Source organism: Megachile rotundata, chromosome 4 (genome assembly GCF_050947335.1).
Source record: "Megachile rotundata isolate GNS110a chromosome 4, iyMegRotu1, whole genome shotgun sequence".
Classification (NCBI taxonomy): Eukaryota; Metazoa; Arthropoda; class Insecta; order Hymenoptera; family Megachilidae; genus Megachile; species Megachile rotundata.
In genome coordinates this window covers 20,845,907-20,859,142 of record NC_134986.1, presented here as the reverse complement: position 1 = coordinate 20,859,142, position 13,236 = coordinate 20,845,907, and the positions used below count along the sequence as shown (strand labels likewise).

The window sequence follows — 13,236 nt, the reverse complement described above, 5'->3', positions numbered from 1 at the left end:
ACATCCACCCGCCAGATTACCATGCGCCGAATTACTAAGCGTGGAATTACCATGCATGGAATTACCACGCGTTGAATTACCAAGCGTGGAATTACCACGCGTGGAATTGCCACGTGTGGAATTACCACGCGTTGAGTTACCACGCTTGAATCTACCACGCGTGGAATTACCACGCTTGGAACTACCACGCTTGGAAGTACCACGCTTGGAATTACCACGCGTGGAATTACCACGCTTGTAACTACCATGCGTGGAATTACCACGCTTGGAACTACCACGCGTGGAATTACCACGCTTGGAACTACCACGCGTGGAATTACCACGCTTGGAACTACCATGCGTGGAATTACCACGCTTGGAACTACCACGCGTGGAATTACCACGCTTGGAACTACCACGCGTGGAATTACCACGCTTGGAACTACCATGCGTGGAATTACCACGCTTGGAACTACCACGCGTGGAATTACCACGCTTGGAACTACCACGCGTCGAATTATCACGCTTGGAATTACCACGCTTGCGACAACCATGCTTGGAATTACCATGCGTGGATTTACCACGCTTGGAACTACCACGCGTGGAATTACCACGCTTGGAACTACCACGCGTGGAATTATCACGCTTGGAATTACCACGCTTGGAACTACCACGCGTGGAATTACCACGCTTGGAACTACCACGCATGGAATTACTACGCTTGGGATTACCACGCACCGAATTAGCACGCGTCAAATTACTCCGTTTATGACAAATAAAAACCACCATTCGCAAGCTGAGAAAAAAAAAATTTCGTATGCATTCGAAAATCTATACTCGCGTGGATGACCTTCAGTTTTATGTCCCCGTACGCTTATATTGTAATGACCACTCAACGTCGAAGGAAATCGAATTCCCGTTTGATAAACTCGTCGGTAATGGACGACACTTTGGAAGCAGCTTAACTACGCAATAAATTCGTATTTCGTAACCAGTTAATCCTGCTTAGCGCATCTCCAGTCGATTTTACGAACTTTTATATCAAACTAGACTTCGCTTCCGAGAATTACGATCTACCTTTATATCAGCGGGATATTTAATCGCAGCGACGCGAAGATTGAATCCTGCCGAGACCGTGAGCAAGCTGTTTCGGAGCGGATCTTCAAGATTACATGGAAATTGTGTGAAAATCTTTAGGGAAACGCTTCCTTATAGTAAACATCTCGCGAATATTATACACCGTGCGTGGGCTCTTGTTTCCCCTCCTTCATACTGATATCGTCGCAAAGTTCACCAAATATCCTTCCTAACCGTCTCTTCATGATCATAATATTGCACTTCGAAATTTTCTTGTTAACTTTTCATTATGCTGTCTTGTAATACTCGTAATTCCTTTGGTAATCGTGAAACTTGAATTTGGTTGATGTAAGTGGAAATTTAGGAATTTAGGAAAGTTGCAAGTTTGAAATTTTATACAAGTACGAATTAGCAAATTTAATGTTCGCAAAGTTTATGAATTTAGAATAGAAATTTATGGATCTGAAGAATAATTGAATTTGAAAAATCATATATTTAATAAACGTATGAAATAAATCTAAAGAACACATGAATTTAAGAGTCCATAAATTTAAACCAGTAAATTTTACAATTTACTTAATTTAACAATTTGAAAGAACGGTGAAAACATTCGTAACAAGATCGTAAAACGAGTGACGCTTTCAAGAACGCGGACGTTTTCCCTGGCAAACGAGACATTGTTTTAATCTGGAATTAGAATTACAATCGTTTTCCGTCTCGCTTTCAACGGTATTAAAAAGCATCCCGATTAAACGTTCCGCCCTCATAGTCTGCTACGTTGCATCGTGAACATTAAAATTTAAATGCGACTGCAGTTTCGTTTAACGAAATTAAATACGAATTCCATGCCAGCCGCCGCTTAACGACCATAACGACCAAAGGGTACCAAGGTTACGCCTCCTTTTGCTTTATTTTATCAAACCACCTCGCCTACGTCCTCTTCGCCGTTAAGAGGTCTTCAGTAACATAATTAACTCGTTACGATACCTTCGATACATCGATACGCGACACATGGCTGATTCGTGACACTCCGCAAATATCTCACCGTGAAAAATTCTTTTTTATTAAAAATTAATTGTACGATTAATATTGGTAATTACACAGAACTTGATTCGATGCGTTGCAATTCCATGCGTGGAAATTCGACGCATGGAGATTCTATGCGTTGCAATTCCACGCGTGGAAATTCGATGCGTTGCAATTCCACGCGTGGTAATTCGACGCATGGAAATTCGATGCGTTGTAATTCCACGCGTGGATATTCGATGCGTTGCAATTCCACGCGTGGTAATTCGACGCATGGAGATTCGATGCGTTGTAATTCCACGCGTGGAAATTCGATGCGTTGCAATTCCACACGTGGTAATTCGACGCATGGAGATTCGATGCGTTGCAATTCCACGCGTGGAAATTCGATGCGTTGCAATTCCACGCGCGGTAATTCGACGCATGGAGATTCGATGCGTTGTAATTCCACGCGTGGAAATTCGATGCGTTGCAATTCCACACGTGGTAATTCGACGCATGGAGATTCGATGCGTTGCAATTCCACGCGTGGAAATTCGATGCGTTGCAATTCCACGCGCGGTAATTCGACGCATGGAGATTCGATGCGTTGTAATTCCACGCGTGGAAATTCGATGCGTTGCAATTCCACACGTGGTAATTCGACGCATGGAGATTCGATGCGTTGCAATTCCACGCGTGGAAATTCGATGCGTTGCAATTCCACGCGCGGTAATTCGATGCGTAGCAATTCGACGCATGGTAATTCGACGCGTGGTAATTCGACGCGTGGTAATTCGACGCATGATAATTCGACGCGTGGTAATTCGACGCGTGGTAATTCGACGCGTGGCAATTCGACGCGTGGTAACTCGATACGTGGTAATTCGGCGCGTGGTAACTCGACACGTGGTAACTCGCTGCGTGGTAATTCAACGTGTGGAGATTCGCTCTCTGATTAGTCCGTGCTTTCCTTAATAATTCAAAAACGAAGCTTCAAATCTCATTTTTGTAAAGGGAAATTTTATTCATAATCAGCTACTCTCCATTTCAGGGACCTATACTAGTTGTGAAACACCCTATATAACCCTAAAGTACCCTGAGTACCTGAAAGTACCCTAAAGTACATGATACACCTCGAAAAATTAAAGTAAACTAGAAAAGTGATCCTAAACATGTAACAAAGGTGTAATCTTTCAAACTCAAAGTTTGAACAGCGAATGAGAAATGGATTAATTGAGAGAATCGGAAATAACAAAACGAAATGGGGAAATAAGTTTTCCTGGACGATGAAATTTCCATGTTCGCTTGATTGCTCGATTCACACCTCTCTACCGAGTTCCCGTTAATTGCTCGTACGTGATTAACGTTAATTCGTTAGTCAGTTGTACTCTCGTGTTTCTCTCGTTGAGTACTTATATTTCTCTCTTTCCAGTTGAAATTTTATTCGGATAACCAGTATTGAACGGTTGCAACGTACCCTTTGGAATACTCAGGTTTATGCAGCTTTTTAGCTTCCACTTTAATTGGACGTTGAAAATGATATGTAACTTTCATAACAAGTCATAAAGGCTATGTTTTGAGACTCGGTATACAAACGTAACAGGAAGAAGTTTAATCTTCCTTTGGTCGTGTTAGCCGCCTGTTTCTGGAAATGCTTCATTAACTTAATTACGACGGTCTTTTGTTTCCAAGTAGATGGAAGCTTTGCAGGTCTATTAAAGGGTTGATTGTTGAACCGTACTTTCGGTAAATTGTAATTCAACTCAAATATTCAGTGTAACAAATATTTGACTGCGATTGAAAATCATGTTTGTAAATATTACCCGGCAGATTAATCTGATATGCAGACTATAATCAACCGAGGATACGTTGTCACCGGAGGTAAGGAAAATGGGATTATCCTTCGTACAATATTGTGCCGCCTCCAGGCATGGATTAACACACATATCAAATACTTGTTGTTTACGACGGTTGTTCTAACATTTCGGTCATTATTCTAGCAAACGATTAACGTCGCCTTCCACTTAACGTATAATAAATTTGATCACCGCACGAAGGATTTCGAGCAAACTTTCGAAAAACTTGTCCCTCGTTTCTCGAGTGGTTCTATTTAACTTGCACTCTTGATCCACGTTATCGGAGGGGTCTAATTTTTTTAAATTACGAGTAGTTCCGCGTTATCGGTACTCGTGATGCTCGATGGCTTAAATTGTCAAATAAAGATCTCGCAACGTAGATAACGTTGCCGATAGTGTCTGGGAAGGATTAACCAGAACTTGCGAAGCAACGTGAATCAATAGCGAACGTTTCAGAAACTCTGCTCCGATATTACCCGTTCGTATCGGCATTTCAATAACCAACGATTACGTAGAAGTAATATTAACAGAGAAATCCTGTATTTTTCACCGTTCGGAAATCCTCTTTTTCAACTTGGAAAGAGTCCATTGGCGTAACTAGAATTTCTTAACGCAAGTTTCCTAATTTTGCTGATAGTGCCAGAGTGGAGAATTGAAAAAATCCACTTCAATCTATCTAGTTAGGCCAATGTTTTGTAATTACCAGCGAATTCGTTTCGAAATTAGCGAACCGAAAAGAAGTAGCTCGCGAAAACTCGTACATCTCGAGCACGTGTGAACAACCTTAAACTAATTCCCTTCGGCTCGAAGGGTGCCATAAAAGAGGAAGAGCTTGCGAAACGACGCGCTTCGACAGTTAATCCGAATCACCTATTCGCTGTTATTTTTACGGAATTACTTTTTTCGACATGAACCGAGAGCTGTTTGGCAACCCAATCTATTCTTCAAAAATAGAGACATCGATCCGTAGTAAATCGAATTTCCACGCATGGAATTGCAACGCATCGAATCTTCACGCGTCAAATATCCACGCGTGAAATTACAACACATCGAATCTCCACGCGTTGAATTTCCACGCGTGAAATTACAACACATCGAATCTCCACGCGTCGAATTTCCACGCGTGGAATTACAACGCATCGAATCTCCACGCGTCGAATTTCCACGCGTGGAATTACAACGCATCGAATCTCGACGCGTCGAATCTCCACGCGTCGAATCTCCACGCGTCGAATCTCCACGCGTCGAATTTCCACGCGTGGAATTACAACGCATCGAATCTCCACGCGTCGAATCTCCACGCGTGGAATCTTCACGCGTCAAATCTTCACGCGTCGAATCTCCACGCGTTGAATCTCCACGCGTGAAATTACAACGCATCTAATCTCCACGCGTGAAATCACAACGCATCGAATCTCCACGCGTGAAATTACAACGCATCGAATCTCCACGCGTGGAATCTTCACGCGTCAAATCTCCACGCGTCGAATCTTCATGCGTCGAATCTCCACGCGTGAAATTACAACCCATCAGATCTCCACGCGTCGAATTTCCACGCGTGGAATACTCACGCATCGAATTGCTACGTGTCGAATCTCCACGCGTGGAATTGCAACGCATCGAATCTCTATAAATTTTTCACGACCCCGCTATTCTTGCATTACGCGAAGCAATTCGATATTTAACATTTTATTACAAATTCGACACATGCAAACAGCGAAATTCTACGCTATCGAATTGTAACAAAACACGCTGTTCGAGAGGTATGTTGATCGAAACACAGTGCAGCTATTTTTTGTTCCAGCAAATGGAAATGAGTTTCCTGAATTTCTCTGCCTTTAATACTCGGAATACCGCGGTAAAAACGAACGTATACAGCGTGTCACGCAATTATTCGAAACACGATCGAATCACTCGTAAGAGCGATACTTTTCCCGAGAACTTTCGAAGCGATTCACGCTCCGTCATGTGTCAGAAGGTACCTCGAGCGAGTGGAAATAATAGAAGAGGGAATTAAGGCAGCAAGGAGATAAGGGAAAAGACTATGGTAGATTCCCCAGGGAACTCCGCTCTTCTCTTCGAGGTGAATCGACCTTGCTTGGCTATGAATCGAGCAGACTCGTCCTTGAAGTAAGATGATCTTTGTACTTTCTCTCTCCTTGTTCTGCTAACGAGAATCCTTCGTAGCGACTCGTTTCTAAAGACTATCGTTTCTGAAACAGTTCACGACTTTGGCACCGATGCCCGTTGCTCATCGTCGATACGTTGATTTGCTCGAAGCGTCACTAGAAACCTTCACAGTACACAATTATTAACTATTTAGCAACATCAGTTTCCACATCGTAAACGTTACAAAATACATTATTTATGAAAAGATCTTATTCAATGATAGTCAATGTAATTTTACAGCGTCGCTCGAAATGAAAATAATTTTGGAGGTACTCTTCCAGCAAACCAACAATTGACATCGTGAATTATGTACATACAGAGTTCGTTTGGTTCAATTTATACGTCACAATGAAATTTTAAATACGAGCGTTTGAAGAATGCTCCTTAAGAAAATACGACCGGTCAGCGACGTCCGACTTCTTAAAAAAGTCGATCGCTCTGATCTTTCTGTCGAACAAGTGCCCCTCGTTATCGTACATTTGTCAACATCGAGGTATCCATACGTCTCAGCAGCTTCGTTCAGAGTCAAACGACCCCTCGACTCATTTTTCACGTCGAAGATCAAATAAGCTTCGGTTTCGTCTCTCCGATAATTATCGAGATCGCGCTCCTGGGTACGATTTCGAGATCAGGTACGACACCGGTGAACGAACCAGGAGCTCGAAGGAAATAAGACGTGTTCGATAGACCGGAATTCAACACCGCAGACTCACGAGGAAGTAGCAAAAATTCGATGGACGACGACGCTGGCATTAAGAAACTTTCAAGTCGACCTGTCAGAGGTCTATCGACGACGTTAAAAACCTCTCGCGGCGAGACCTCATCGAGAGTCAACCGAGGTTCGATCTAATCGATCAGGACCTGATCGATCGGGTGCGATCCCTACACCTGCGTCAACAGAGTCAGCTGTGCTCCGTTCTTCATCGAATCCTTCTCCCGCTGCGGTTGATCCTTCGAGTCGTTGCCTATAGTGATGTTCGATCGTGACGTCATGGTCACCGTGGTCGTGGAAGTCTTGCTGATCAGCAGTCCTCTCTCGGCATCCTCGTCTTCGAGCTCCAGCCTGGATTGTCCCGAAGCGGCCAGTCGATTCGCTTGAAGTCTCTCGGCGTTTGCCTTGTTCCTCCGCGGAAACACGCTGTTCTCGATATGCAGAGTGGCGTTCACGTCCTTGCCGACGGCGCAGGTGCACGCCTTCAGGAAGCTCTTCTTGAAGTTGTCGCTCAAGAACGCGTAGAGGATCGGGTTCATGGCGCTGTTGCTGTAACTGAGAAAGCCGGCCAGCAGGAAGCTGGTGATGGTGATTTTGCTCTGACACTGCTTGGGCGGCGTGTAGATCAGAGCCACCTGCATCAGCCAATAGGGTAGCCAGCAGAGTACGTAGACGGTGATCACCGTCAGCACCAACTTGGTCACCTTGCGTTGCGATCGTTTCTTCTCTTTCGACTTGTTCTTGGGACCCACCGTCTGTAATTTCCTGATCACCAGGAAGTAGAAGATCAGTATGAGGATCAGCGGAATGGCGAAGCCCAGAATGAAGGTGTATAGCGTGAAGGTGGTGTGACCTCCCCGATCGGTGGGCCAGTAGATGTTGCAGTTGATACCCCTCTCCGACTCCATCGCGTTCGCGTACAGGAATATGGGGATCATGAAGAGCACGCTGGTGACCCACGCGGTCAGCGAGACCACTTTCGAGATGAACGGCGTGCGTATCTTCGGGGAGGAGATCGGATGGCACACGGCGATGTAGCGATCGGCGCTCATGATGAAGAGGAAGATGCTGCTGGTGAACTGGTTGATACTCGTGGTGGTCATGTAAGCCTTGCACATGATCTTGCCGAAGATCCAGCCGCGCAGGCTCATCGTGGTGACCAGGAACGGTATGCCGATCAGGAAACACTCGTCGGCTATCGCGAGATTGACGATGTACATGTTGGTGACCGTCTGCATGTTCGAGAATCGCAGCACCACGTAAATTACCAGGGTATTACCCAGCAGGCCGACGATGCACACGATGGAATAGAGGATCTGATTAACCAGCGAGACGATCGGCAGATCCGCCTCGCAGTTCTGAATCGTCGAGTCCTCTTGACTCACTTTCCAAGCGTAATCGATGACGCTGGTGGTGCTCATTACCGTGCTGTTCATTGTGGTCGAGATCTTCTTCCGCTTCAACGGTTGCGTCGTCAATCTTCTTTTTCTCGCGCCGGAGAAGCTTCTTACGCGGAGGATCAGCGTCGAACGACTCCTGAAATCCAGCAACGATCGCGAACGGAGACGGTTGGGAATTTTTTCCTTTTTCCTAGAATCTCGAGGTTCTCTTCGGGACACGATACTCTGATCGCCTTAGGACGATTCGGTTAAATGCGCGTTTCTGATGTTTTTATCGCGAAACAGAGAGACGAAGGCTCGTTGCGTCGACGAGGACGATGCGAGGGACGGGCTCGTCGTCATTCCGTCGACGATCGTGCTTCCAGCGACGCGATAATCCGGAAGACGGGAGTTACCGGCGATTACGATCGTCTCTTCTTGTTGTTCCCTTTCCTCCGTTTTTCTCGGCGCAACGGAAATCTGGAACAGAAGAAAAGACGCTTTTGAGATCGCGCGACGGGAGCGGCCGATAGCCGAGCTTCGAAGAGGATCGTCGCACTCGAACGCGAGCGCTCTCGCGTCAGACCGATTGAAGATTGGACTTTTTACGGGTCAACGAGGGCCATTATACTCGACTACCGTGCAGATTACATCTTCGAGGCCGTTCGCCCGGCATCGATTAAACGCCGTCGCTAGCCTAGTTCCTTAGACGCCGTGGATCTTCGTTCGAGAGCTCTTCTCGAGTGTCGAGCGTTCGATTCGCTCGCTGGACTTCGAAGAATGTTCGGATTTACGAGGCTCGGTTACGCTAAGCTCGTGATTTTGCGCGAAGAAACCTTTTGCTTCGAGGGACGCGAAAATGAGACACGAGCGAGTGTTCAATTATTGCGGACAATAAAACCAATTTGTACCGCCTGACTCGTCTGATATTATCGCTTCATTCTTCCCATATATTTTCGATCAGGTTATCGGGTTTAAATCGCCTCGAGGGAGCTTCTCTCGACCGTGTAACCATGCTCGATGTAGCTCGAACTTCTCTGATAGCAACTTCAAATTTTACTTTACATTACGCAACAGAAGCAAGACAGAAGTTTAATAACGGGAAATAAAAATGCCTAACGTTATCGGAAATTCGATAAAGCGTTATGCTTCGATAAGTACACGAGTCAGGGACCTACTACAGGTACTTACACCCAATTACCCGATTAAATTTCGATCATTTGCGTCTATGCGAGAGATTCGAGCATCTAATTCCTTACGCTTGAACACGGATTCGGTTACCCGATTTACGATCCAAAGAGTAATATAATTTTGGCACTGAAACCGCATGCTTTTACCTAGTTATGAATATTCTCTGTTTACCACGCGTTCTGCTCGACATGCACCGTGTTTGTTCGCCAAGCAAATTCGAGATTCATCAGGAAATATTTGCATAGTTGGGCGGAGAATCTCGTGGAGACTCGAGTGCGTAAATAAGAGGAGGGACGGAAGAGCGGATTGAAGTTGTTGGGGTGAACCGTGTTGACCCGTGGAAGCCACGGAGACGAGCTAAAGCTTCGAGGCAACCGCAAGACCTCGCTGCGTTACAGGAAACGCGTCACCGAGGCGAGCAAACGGTTTCCGAGTCGAGCAACTCGTGAATTCAACCTTGTAAAACTACGCGATGGTCCCTGTGGTGGATGGAAGCCGACTGTTTACGGAACACGCCGGAAACAACGCAAACGACTCCCTACGGTACAAAAGGGACTACGCGTGTACCCTTGGTAAACCGCGTACACAGAACGCTGTCCGCTTTCCACGCGAACGTGTCACTTTCGTCAATCGATTTGAAAAAGCTCGCGACGGAGATCAGGAAAGTAATCAACTTTGCTCAGCTTCTGCTCGAGAGCCCTGAAGGGATTCTTCGGGAAAAATTGCTACCATTGTTGCCAGCTTCTGCGAGCTTCGGGTGGAGAGATCATCTTCAACTTCTATTTGAACGACGTAAAGTGCCGGAAATGTTTTCTAGGAAAATACCAGACAAAATAAGTTATTATAAAAATAATACGTGTCGCTTAGATTTCTTTTTTCAAGTCACAGAAACTCTTTTGTTTTTAGAAAAGGAGGACATTTCTTGTTTAATGACGAATTAATTATTTGAACTATGAATAGAAGAATAAGGCAATTACTAAATAACTTGCGTTTAATAATATTATCCTTGGCATTAATAATCACAAATTAACTGTCCTCCATTTTCTTCGTATTGCACATATTCTCTTTCTGACCGGAAACAGCCCAGTTAGGTAAAGTTAATTTCCATCGAACCGTTCTGTTTTTGTTCCTTACGTCGATTGTTGAAAAACAATATATTCGACCGTATATGAACACAGAGTTACGTTTTATCGCAGCAGAATACAAAGGAACCGAAAAAGCATGCAGAGGAAAACATTATTTTTACGTTCTGGTGTTAGTTTTCAGATCTGGTTAACAAAGCACGCGTTTTCCATTTGGTTCATTCGGAAACTGGTTCAAAGTTTCTTTTTTAACGATGTGCAAGCTACACGCGGTGTCCTTAAAAGTATAATCAGTGAACTCGCAACTTTTTTCCTGTTGGGGAAACGCTAGTTTGCTCGAACGGAAGATAACCAGCGGGAGAAACTTTTAAACGTTCTGGCGTACTTGCGCGTTTGCATTTTAATTGCGTGCAGATGTTACGATTATCAAATAGTCTTTTAAATTCATGAATTATTAATGCACATATCGGAACTTGAAGCTTCTCTGATCTCGAGTTTGACGAGGTTAATTTACCGTGACGTGTCGAAGATGGATTTGTCTCGAAAGAAAGCGTTAATGTACGCCCACGAAACAAAAGGGCCAAAAATAAAAAATACATATTTTTGTTTAATGCGGATACCGCGTCCAGTTTCATTAAACGAGAGTCATTATCGGTATCCAATAGGAAAGATTATCCACGCTTTTAACGCGTCCGTGCATTCGAACACTGCGTCGATTTCTCAGCAGAAAGTTCATCGAAATTCTAAAGATAACGTGTATAAAGTTTCCATTTCTGCACATTTGAAATATTTAAAATCACCCGTCTTGTTTTTCTTTTCGTTCAACGATGAAATAACATTCGCAGCAAAATATTCGATCACGCAAAAAAATAACGTTTTAAAATCATAAAAGATATAACGGCGTATTTTTGACCAGTAGCGCAGGTTCGAAGATTGCATTTAAATCGTTGCACTCGAAATAAAAACGTCGCGTTGGAAAGTTCCCAATTTCGTTTATCCTAGCACTGCAGAAAAAAAAAGACAGTATCGTTGCCGGATTTTATTGCCTCCATGTACGCGTGTCACGTCCAAGAAAAATACTGCAAGTAATAACGTTCCCGGTACGAGTTTCCAGTTGCTCTTTTAATGACAGAGAGGGAAACGTATTAGTATCGCTAGTAATAAACTGGTTTAACCCAAAGATGGATTTCAGTTTACAATCCGGACGTTCGCGTGAATTTCATACGCGTTCGAAGCGGCAAAGGACGGAAAACGGGCGATTAAGTGCAGCTTTGCTAATAAATTCCGTTCCCCTTATTGCGACAACTAACACGGCCCCGTGAACAGCTATGTGTACGTTGTTTCCATAAATTTCATACTATATTACTCGCGGGTCTGATTCACGAATGACTGTTACGCTACGGAAATCGACTGCTGTAGCTCGAAATTGCGAGTCATTCAGATGGAAGCTACCCTTTGAGCTGTACAACCAATTCGCAGCTTCCGAGTACGGTTGAGAAAGTACGTTTTTCGAGATTGAAAATGCGATTCCGGTTAACATTTTTGTTTGATATGATTATTAGGAATTGCGACGTTTCCCCTTTTTGGTTAGCGAACAAATTTTTATTTTCTATTTTGGGTGGCAGATGGTCGATTTCCACGTGGCAAATTTTTACACGTTCGACGCTTTAGATTTCAATGTATTAGACTTTTACAAGTTAGGTATCCACACGTTGGGTTTCCACGTGCGAAATCGTCACATGTTAAATTTTCACGCGTTGTATGTTCGTGCACTAGATTTCCACGCGTCAGATTTCAATGTATTAGATTTCTGTAAGTTAGATATCCACGCGTTACATATCTACATGTCAGATTTGCACGTGTGAAATTTCCACGCGTTGGATTTCTACATATCAGGTTTTCGCGCATGAAATCATCGCATGTTGTATTTCCAGGTGTTGGATATCCATGTCTCAGATTTCCATACGATACATTTCTATGCAGATTACTATATATTAGACTTTCACATGTTGAATTCCTACGTATTAGATTTCCACGTCTGAAATCGTAACGTGTTAAATTTCCTCGTGTCGGATATCCACGTCACAAGTATCCACGCGTTAGATTTCTATGTATTAGATTTCCATCCGTGAAATTTCCACGGATTAAATCGCCACACGTTAGATTTGCACGCGTCAAATTTCCACGTGTGGTCTCCCACGCATTACATTTCCACGCGTCGTATTTCTGCATGGCAGATTACCACGCATTAGATTTCCACGTGTCAGACCTCCACGTTTTAGTTCGCTGTTACAAACTGCGGAAGCGTTACTAAACTTCGATCCGGAACTTTGCCCACGCCAGCGTTGCCATTTAAAATTCGTGTCATTAACACAGAAACTGGTAGATTAACGCAATTAAATGAATCACAACGGTGCATCCGTGTTTAAAAGCTTCGAATGTCGTCGCGTTAATTCTTCTCTGTCGGCAAATAAACGAACGGTACATTTGTTTCCATTCGATTACGCGTATAATTACTCTTTGGCCGATGAATCGACTAATTTGAACGCGTGTCCCGAGAACTTTTGATACGCAACGAATGGATGCAGTACGATCCAGAAATTTATCGTCGCGAATGTAACGAGCGCGTTGTCGGTGAAATATCCTTGATCAATATGCAAACGGCCGCTTTTATTCCGTCCTTCGGCCGCTCCAGTTTATCATGGCACATTTACAATCAATCGGAAGTTGCACGGTGTCGGAGGGAATCATTTCATCTACTCGAATCGTTCAAGGACTGTGTA

General features: G+C 44.1%; 1 protein-coding gene across 1 annotated transcript in view; it reads right to left on the bottom strand.

Moving 5' to 3' along the window:
- Positions 1-543: 543 nt before the first annotated feature.
- The window catches only part of LOC100876999 (somatostatin receptor type 2), a 66,247-nt gene continuing 53,554 nt past the window's right edge, over positions 544-13,236 (bottom strand). Inside the window, exon 2 of the mRNA XM_076530553.1 lies at positions 544-8,660. Within this exon, the coding sequence (XP_076386668.1) occupies positions 6,972-8,237 (1,266 nt within the window). The 5' untranslated portion in view covers positions 8,238-8,660 and the 3' untranslated portion in view covers positions 544-6,971. The remainder of the gene's footprint in view (positions 8,661-13,236) is intronic.